We start from the raw sequence: 9425 nt of genomic DNA on the forward strand, positions 1-9425 counted from the left end.
CAATGCTTAGCTTCTTCAGGTAAAGTTTCTTTGTATACAAGAAGATTGTATAGGAAGTATTAATATGCCAGAAATACTATATAAAATGCAGGATTTATTCTTTGTACGTTTCCTCCCAAGAAGCTTTATAAGCCATTGAAATTAGAACCATTTCCCTCACTTTTGGGGTGTAATACAGCAGCTCTTTAATAGTGCAATGTTGCCGTGCACCACAGTTTAGGACAAGATGTGAACACTAATACTGAATCCAACTGAAACTGCAGAAATAATTTAGATAGGGCAATTGGGGCATTAGAGAGAACATGTCTATGATTTCAAGTCCTACTGAGGCATTCCTTTAGACACTTAGCTGATCCATCCTCCTTCATTGTTTGGGTAATTAGTTGTTAGACAGGTATTTATATGTTATGGTCCCACAAGATTTCTCAATACAATGCACAGGCAGTCACCCAGAGTCCAGTCACTATATTACATCAGCACAGAACATTTTGCAACAGGAAAAACTGGGCAATATTTCATTAGCATGAATGAAAATTATAGGATTTTTAAAAGGAATGTGTGTGAGCTATATCACACATCCACATATATTAAGTTGACCCCCTATTCTTTCCCTCTGCCTCTTTCTTCTGTATCCAACCCCCTCAGGCTGTTTGAATTTAAAAAAGCCATTTTATGCTTCTCCCCACTCCCCCATTGATAGAATGTTTTTATCATGTTGCACAGCACTCCAACTGCCTTAGGGGAGCTTTAATGATGATTTTATTTTTAAAAGTACTGGCTTATCTTGCTTGACCTTGCTGCACAAAATAAAAGGTTACTAAACTCCTCCTCGCAGAGAACAAAACCTGGAACAGAAATGACCCCTTGGATCAAAAGCCTAGAGTAGTAGAGTCCACAAACAAAGAAATCAGAACTAGGACAAACCCAGCACTATTATTAACAGGTACTGTAGGAGCAACCAGGTCAGAGAAACTGACCATTATTCCTTTCTTGTTTGTTCCCTATAATAAAATTATTTTAATATTCTGTAAGTCACTTTGAAGATATAAACCATTCCAACATCAATCTATACAATGTCCCAAGTAAGGTAATGTCCTTATTTTACAGATAAAGAAAAGAAGGGCTTATCTACACTTACAGCGCTGTACCATTGAGCAAAGACACTACTTCCACCGACAGGAGAGCTTCTCCCATCGATGCAAGTACTCCACCTCCCTGAGAGGAAGTAGCTATGTCGACTAGGAGAAGCCCTCCTGTCTACACTGGGGTTGGTATAACTGTCGCTCAGGTGTGGATTTTCCAAACATCTGAGCAACATATTTATATAGACATAAGTTGGTAGTGTAGACCAACTAGAGAGAATAAGCAATTGTCAAAGGTCACATCAGGAGTCAGTGTCAATATGATAATGTTCAAGTCTCTGGCTCTTAGTTCCATGCTCAAATTTCTAAACTAAAGTTTATTTTTCAGTGAATTATTGTATTGTATTTACAAAACTTCAATTTAAACTTGACTTTATAATACACTACTAGCAACTAACATGCCTGATCCATTTCTTGCATTTACAGCCACAATTACATTCTTGTAGTAAGGCAACTTGCAGGGCCAGTTCAGATAAGGCTGCCAAATCTGCAAAAGTGTCTAGGTCTTTGGGCTTCACTCCACCAGAGACAGGCTGATATGCTAGTGTGGTGCCTTTGTTTTTAACTGCTCACACTCCACTGGTGTGCTCAGAACACTCAATGGGTGATAACTTGAGACCCCTGGGGAAATCAGGGTGTCTCTTAAATGGTCGCCTGGTGCACAACACTGAAGGTTCCCTCCCCTTCCTTCTATGTAACAAAACATATCTACCAGTCTTTGAACTGCCTCCAAAAACACTGACACTGATCCAGACTAGTGCTCCCTCACTAGACTGCTGTGAAAAGATCCAGCCAGTAAAACCTTGGGTGTTCTAAGCCTCCAGAGTCCAGTCACTGTCCCTGGCACAGGATCCCCAGGCACACCCTATTGAGAGTTTGGACTATGTGGCCCAGTCCCTAGGGCTAGTACTGGCTTCTCAGTTTCCCCCTGTAGCTTTAGCATACCCTCTTCCAGAACTCTTCTTGAAGAGGTAAAGTATAAGGCTTCAAGGGGACAGGTGATAAGATATAGCACTTGACACAAACTTTGCTCTTTAATACTATGAGACATACATATCTATACAAAAACAAACTATATGCATTTCTCTGCCTCAGTTTCCTTACCATTCCAGAGCATTCTCTGTGCTGAGGTCAGAGTTCTTTGGAGCCATCCAGCATCCTTCTGTTGCAGTGCATAGCTTGGGTTCTGAAACACATAGCCTTCTCCCCAATCTACCTCCTCTGGCCAGCGTCAGTCTGTTCCCTTCTTCTCTCCTGCCAAACTTCATGTGTGTGTCCTGAGCCTTTCCCTTGTGAGTCCTTTTATAAACTTCTAGTCTCTTGATCAGGTGACTTCCGAATCAGCCTCAACTGGTGATCGATACTCTACCAGATGACTTTGTTATCTGGGATTCTCTCCCTAAATAAACCAGTTCTTCTGGGTGGGAGCCAGTCTGTATAGGACAGGGGTAGGCAACCTCTGGCACACGTGCCAAAGGCAGCACTCACACTGCCTGGGTCCTGGCCACCGGTCCCGGGGGCTCCGCTGCTAGCCTGGGGTTCCAGCTGCCGGTCCCCTGCCACCTGGGGTTCCAGCTGCTGGCCCCGCTCAGCCTGCTGCTGGCTCCGGGTCCCAACCACCGGTCCTGGGGGCTCCGCTGCTGGCCACCGGCCCCCTGCCAGTCAGGGTTCCATCCACCAGCCCCAGGTCCCAGCCACTGGTCCAGGGGGGGTTTCTGCCGGCCTGGGGTCCTGGCCACCAGCCTGGGGCTCTGCAACTGGCCCCAGCCTGGGGCAGTGAGGGGTGCAGACAGGGGCAAGGGGGTCACAGCTCAGCACGCCCACCTTAAAAATTGTTCCAGCGTCACTGTACTGGGATATTTTTAAGTCCGGATTTGCTGCTTACATCATCATCATCACACCATGTGGAACAGTGCACTGCATTTGACATTGAGATTAGAATGTACATGCAAGAACTGGAATCAGAATTTTCTGACAGATTTCAAGATTTCCAGCAATTTGGCCCAACGCTTTCTTTTCTAATTAAACCTGAAAAGTTCAATGAAAGTAACTTGGATTTGTCTGTATTTCAGTGGGGGGCTGTTGAAGATTTTGAAATGCAGCTCATTCAGTTAAAAAGCTCAGAATTGTGGGCATCAAAGTTTGGAGATCTGCAGAGTGCTCTTGAAGCTACTGAGAGAGATCATGGGACCTCTATTCTGACCTGCTGGACGTCCCTGCCAGTGAAATTTAACTGTTTGAAGAAAAGTGCGTTTGCAATGCTTTCAGCATTTGGAACCACATACCTGTGTGAACAGGTATTTTCACACATGAAATCTGTCCTCTGTCCCTCTTGGAGTCGGTTAACAACTAATCACTCAGAAGCCTGTGTGCAGCTTAAAGCATCCAAATACATGCCAGACATTGGAAAACTCAGCAAGGAAAAGCAAGGGCAAGGATCAACCTAAACTGACAAGATCTGCATTTTAATTTAATTTTATGAATGAAGCTTCTTAAACATTTTAAAAACCTTATTTACTTTACATACAATAATAGTTTAACTATATATTATAGACTTTTAGAAAGATACCTTCTAAAAACGTTAAAATGCATTCCTGGCACGCGAAACCTTTAATTAGAGTGAATAAACGAAGACTCGGCACACCACTTCTGAAAGGTTGCCTACCCCGGTCTAGGATGTTTGTATTAAAATTGAGGACCAATCCAAATTTAAAAACCCTCTATTGTCAGCTCTGTACCACAACACATTGGAATTTCAGCCCTACACAGAAGTGAGAAGGCAATAGCTACCACATTCAAAATGTAATTTACAGCTTGATAAAGATATAATCAGAGTTCATAATCACACACACACACACACAGTTTGTAAATTGTACAGATTCCCTAACTATCTCACACCCATACTAGTTCTAATTGTCCTTACTAGTGTAAGGACAATCTGAATTTCAAAGTATCTTGTGTAATAAGAAAACATAGTTGCCCCCATTTTTCCATAGCCCAAGATGAATAAAATTCACAGATTCCAGGGCTAGAAGGGACCACTGTGATTATCTAGTCTGACCTCTTAAATAACACAGGCCATAAAACTTCCCCAAAATAATTCCTAGCGCATGTAGTTTAGAAAAACATCCAGTCTTGATTTAAAAATTGTCAACAATGGAGACTCCACCATGACTTAGTAAGTTGTTGCAATGCTCATTACACGCTGTTAAAAACTTAGGACTTTTTTCCAGTCTGAATTTGATTAACTTTAACTTCCAGCCATCGGATCATGTTATACCTTTATCAGCTAGATTGAAGAGCCCATTATTAAATATTTGTTCCCCACATAGATACTTAGACTCACCCCTTAACCTTCTCTTTGTTAAGCTAAGCTGATTGAGTTCTTTGAGTCTTACTACAAGGCACGTTTTCCAATCCTTTAATCATTCTTTTGGCTCTTCTCTAAGCCCTCTTCAATTTATCAACATCCTTCTTGAATTGTAGGTACCAGAACTGGACACAGTATTCCAGCAGTAGTCACACCAGTGCCAAATATAAAAGTAAAATAACTTCTCAACTCTTACTCAAGATTCCCCAGTTTATGCATCCCAGGATTACAGTAGCTCTCGACCATAGCTCCTGTTCATCTGATTATCCATCAGACCCCCAAGTTATTTTCAGAGTCATTGCTTCCCCCCATTCTGTAAGTGTGGCCTACATTCTCCATTCCTAGATGTGTAGATTTAGCTGTATAAAAATGCTTATGATTTCCTTGTGCCCCATTTATTAAGCAATCCAGATCACTCTGAATCAGTGACCTGTCCTCCTCCTTAGCTACCAGACCCCCAATTTTTGTATTGTCTGCAAACTTTTTATCAGTTTATATTAAGACTGTTTTTTACATTCCTTCCTCTGCTGATCAGATCCCACTTGCTGATCAGATCCCACTTAAAAATCTTGATTAGCAAGTCTACTCTGAGTTTGGAAAGAAATATTGTTCTTCTGTATGTTTCCTTATCAAGGACTTAAAATGCCAGCGACACCCCAAACTGCACTTGAAAAGAGTACACACAGATTTAGCAAGGTGCACTCTGCTGGTAGTTCAGCATAGGATGCAACTTACTGAGCAGAGCTTGAGGAGGAATTTGGAAAAGCCAGGGGTTGGACTGGCCAATCATCTATATCTCCTCACATTTGCTGGTGTTTCAAGAAAAATGGAGGCAGGTGGAGGGTTTTCATTTTCAGCCTCTGACTCGCTGTGCTGTTCAATCACTATTAATTGGACACATAGAAGGGATAAGGACATTGATCTATCATTCATACAGTGAACACTGCTACAAGCACTGCCCTGCTCACCAGAGAAAGGATGGAATCCTGCGATCAGTAGGCTCCCTGGCAGTCAGCGAGAGAAGGAAGGAGTCCAAGTGCATTACCAACAGAAAAAGCCTTGGGAGGGTGGAGATCTGGCAGACTGGGTCCAGGTAGTGAGGGAAATTAATGGAAAGCTAGGTCAAGTCAGCAAGCAGAACGATGTCAGGGAGGCAAGAGTGAAGGGAATAAAGAAGAAGGGGGGGAGCAAGAGAAACCAATATATCCAAGAGGAAATCAGAGCAGATTGAGGAACCTCCTTGGAAAAGGGAAGTGAGCTCCTGTTTCTCTAACTGCACCAAAGTTGCACAGAGGGCTTTGGTTGCTGTCTGAGGTGACTGTTTAAAGATAAGTATTTAGCCTTGACCATAATATAGTACAGACTTCACTATAATAACTTCTCCCCATTGAGTGAGTTCTTGTCTCTAAGGTACTAATCAGTTCTAGTGAAGTGTAAATGAACTTGAGGCCAATTCTAATAGGACTGAAGTATTTATTGAGGTAACATGGGTATTCAGAGGTGAGAGCTGTAACTTGCACAAATTTAGATTTTTTGCACTGGGGGAATCCAGGCTTCTTAAAAAAAAAAAAAAAAACAACTTTAAAAAGTCATTTCTATTTGTCTCACATCCTATGAAAACACCTCCTGAACTGCTTGCAACAAAACTATTTCAAACACTGAGAGCATGACAGTGAAACTATCTTGGCTAGTTTTCTTTGTTCAAGCTGAGAGTTAAAAGCAATCAGTATAAATAATGAAAAACTGAGCTGCTGTAATTTTGTCTTAACAATCTAAGTTACTATTAGCACAGAGAAATGCCCTTGCTAAATGGCCAATCTATAGCTCTTCTGCTATGAGGCTGGCTTCCTTTCATGCTCCCTCTCTCCCTAGTTCTATGAGACATCAGTGTCCGGGCCTGGGAGAGCAGGAGCTTGTGCTGGGCAGAGGAATTGCAGGGGTCACAATCAGCTCAGCAACAGCAGAAGGATCTCTATGTGCCTTCGTTCCCCAAAATGTGAATAAAACCTTTCCTTTCTCCCACCTTTGGCAGTTCAGACAAGCTTTCTGGGGCATAGACTCTTTTATTCCATGCATGTTCTGTACCTAGCACAACAGGACCTCAAACTTGGCTCGGACCTCTAGGTACTACTGTAATATACGAAAGAGCATTTACAGTAAGTTGGAGTAAAGAGAATGTGAATTAACCTTAACTGTATTACACTTAAACAACCAAAAATGGTTCCATTTACTATACTGTACTTCCTGTGAACATAATTTCTCTTCCCAGCACTGCCTCAGTCCAGAAACAGTTATCACTATCCTTCTTTGCTACAAAAACACCAAGGAGAGCCACTTGGTCATTACAGGGATAGTTTAGACTGTTTGATCAGGCTTTCATAGCAGCTCTGCTGTGGAGATAAAGATTTATGATTTCAACATTAAACTGAAGAGTTAGAAAGTACTTTCACCTATACTTGCCCCCATGCCCCTCTGCCATTTTTGGGGGTTTACAGTAATTTTCCTACTTTTAATAATTTTTCTCTCCTATGATGCTGTGCGAAAGACCCACACAAGGAAAACTAATTGACTGTACAGAGGAAATAGTGAAACTGACTATACAAGGTCCCATTGAATTTTTTCCTCTCTAATCTTTCTATTATAGCAACTTTGGATTTAACCTGCAACAGTAGCACACAAGACATTTGGACAAAAGTAACTTTTTTTTTTTTAAGTTGACAATGCCCTAAAGTCCATGGGCTGTTTAGTATAAAGGATGTTTAGAATCTAATCAACACAGGGTGTATATTTAGAAAGTGAATTTTCATTGAAGGTTACACTCTGCCTATGTTAGGTGGTAGATGTCCACAAGCTTGTATGATTGATTCACTAATGCTGTGCATGTCAGCTGTCATAGTGGATGAGTTTACATTAAAAAACATGTAACCAGCAGTCCAGGATCTTAATGCATATACTTGTTCCGTTGGGCACAGAAAGAGCTAAGCTGTCAGAAGCAGTTTTGCCACATGTACACTGGAGCATGACTGCCCTAGCTGAAATAAAACCAATAAAGCTCTCAGTAGCAGATTCAGGTCCTCAAGATTAAAAAAAACAAACCAACAAAAGGCACCAACATTAGAGTTCAGCTCCTCATGCTCTTTGCTAAGGTGTACAGCTTTCAGTTTAATAATATTTCTCAACCTTCCTTGACCTATGTATTACAGGATGAAGTAGCCCCACTAATGGACCAAAAAAGGCACAGGAAAATTACAAAGATACAGTATTTTAAACTGTTGGCTTTTTGAAGAGGACTTTTTCCTGTAACCACACTTTCATATTCAGTATTTTTATTTCTGTAAGTGAAGAAAGATGGCAAATTTGGACTTCAGCTAAGTCAGCTGACAGATATACTGACTATTAAAGCCAGGCCAAGAACAAAAACATCCTGTTCCATAGATCTTTAGTAATGAGAAAGCTATGTCAGCAATTGAAATGAAGTTAAACAGCAAGAGTAGCTCAGAAATGTGTTCAGTACTTAGCCCCTCAAACAGACAAGTGTCTGACAAGGTAAGACCCATCCCAAGGATGTTCACAGACATTTTGCTAAGATAGAGGGCCTTTGTAGTTCTGTGTCAATTTTTGATTCATATTTGTCTACAAAAGACACATCCTTACCAATAAGGAGGCAGCAAAAATCGCTGCCCCCTTGCATAGCAGCTACTCAGCTGGATAGAAGTTTCTGTAGCAATAAGAGCCTCCATAGGCATTGCACTTTAGGAGAGAAGCATCCTTTAATTGCTCCCCTTCCAGGGGCAGGAAATCTGGCTGTACAGCCACATAACATCACTCTCCCCGAGTGAGCACTTCACCCCGACCCTATGCTTGGGGCTGCCCACACACACCCCATCCGTGCCCTGGCAGAAATCATTCTGGGAGCAGCTCCAGCCCCCTCCCTCCATAGATCTCAAGAGAGGGACACGCCAGAGCAGACTACTGCAGGCAGCCATCGGGAAGGGGGTGCATGGGGCTGGTGCCCCCGCACACAGCGATGGGGGAGGGGGTGGGCGCGGCTGTCCCCACCGGTCCCTCCGCAGTCGCTGTTACTTCACCCCCGCTCCCCCTGCTCTTATTTCCAACTGCAGACCCTGCCCCACCGTCTCCCGGGGCGCCCCCTTCGCCAGTGATCGCCAGCTGCCTCCGCCCTCCTTACCGTGCTGGGTGAAGATATTGAAGCCGCTCTCCGCGGTGCGGCCGGCCGCCTCCCGCTTGCGGCCCGCGGGCCTGGCCGCGCTGCTCCCCCGCGCTCCCCTGGGCTGCTGAGGCGGCGGCGGCTGCTGCTGCTGCTGCTGGAGCCCGGCTCCCGGCTCCCCGACGCGGCCCACCTGCTGGCCCATCCCCGCGCTGCCGTCCTGGGCCCCCGCCAGCCCTCACTCACATGCCGCCTCCGCTGCCGACCCGGCAGGCGGCCTCCTGCTCCCGCGGCCCGGCGGCTCCCCACAGGGCTGCCCCCAGCCCCGCCGCGCTCCGGCCTGGGACTCACGGACTCGCCCCCTCAGCCCCCGCCGCCATCTTAACCACAGAGCTGCGGGAGAGGGGACAGAGCGGCTCCTAGAGACCCACCTCCGGTCCTCCCAGGGTGTCCTGCAACCCCCCGCCCCCTCCCTGACATCACCCAGCAACCCCCCCCCCCGCCCTCCCCGGACACCGCCGCCCCCTGACGTCACCCAGCAACACCCTGCTCACCCGCCCCCTCGCTGCCATCACACAGCAACCCTTCCCTGCCACCCCCACCCCCTGAACGCCCCATCTCTTCCCTGCAACCTCCATCCCTCCTTTCCATCCTGCACTGTCCCCTTGAGGCCCCAGTAACAGACCTGCCCATCCCTTACCATCCTCCTCTCGATCCCCTGACAGCCCCTAGACCACACCTATTA

The 9425-nt window shown here is 44.9% G+C and overlaps 1 protein-coding gene across 1 annotated transcript in view; it reads right to left on the minus strand.

The window, feature by feature from the left end:
* Positions 1–9058, minus strand: part of ABL2 (ABL proto-oncogene 2, non-receptor tyrosine kinase) — a 68583-nt gene extending 59525 nt beyond the window's left edge. Inside the window, exon 1 of the mRNA XM_038412036.2 lies at positions 8702–9058. Within this exon, the coding sequence (XP_038267964.1) occupies positions 8702–8885 (184 nt within the window). The 5' untranslated portion in view covers positions 8886–9058. The remainder of the gene's footprint in view (positions 1–8701) is intronic.
* Positions 9059–9425: the final 367 nt, after the last annotated feature.

The sequence above is a fragment of the Dermochelys coriacea genome, chromosome 8 (genome assembly GCF_009764565.3).
Source record: "Dermochelys coriacea isolate rDerCor1 chromosome 8, rDerCor1.pri.v4, whole genome shotgun sequence".
NCBI lineage: Eukaryota > Metazoa > Chordata > Testudines > Dermochelyidae > Dermochelys > Dermochelys coriacea.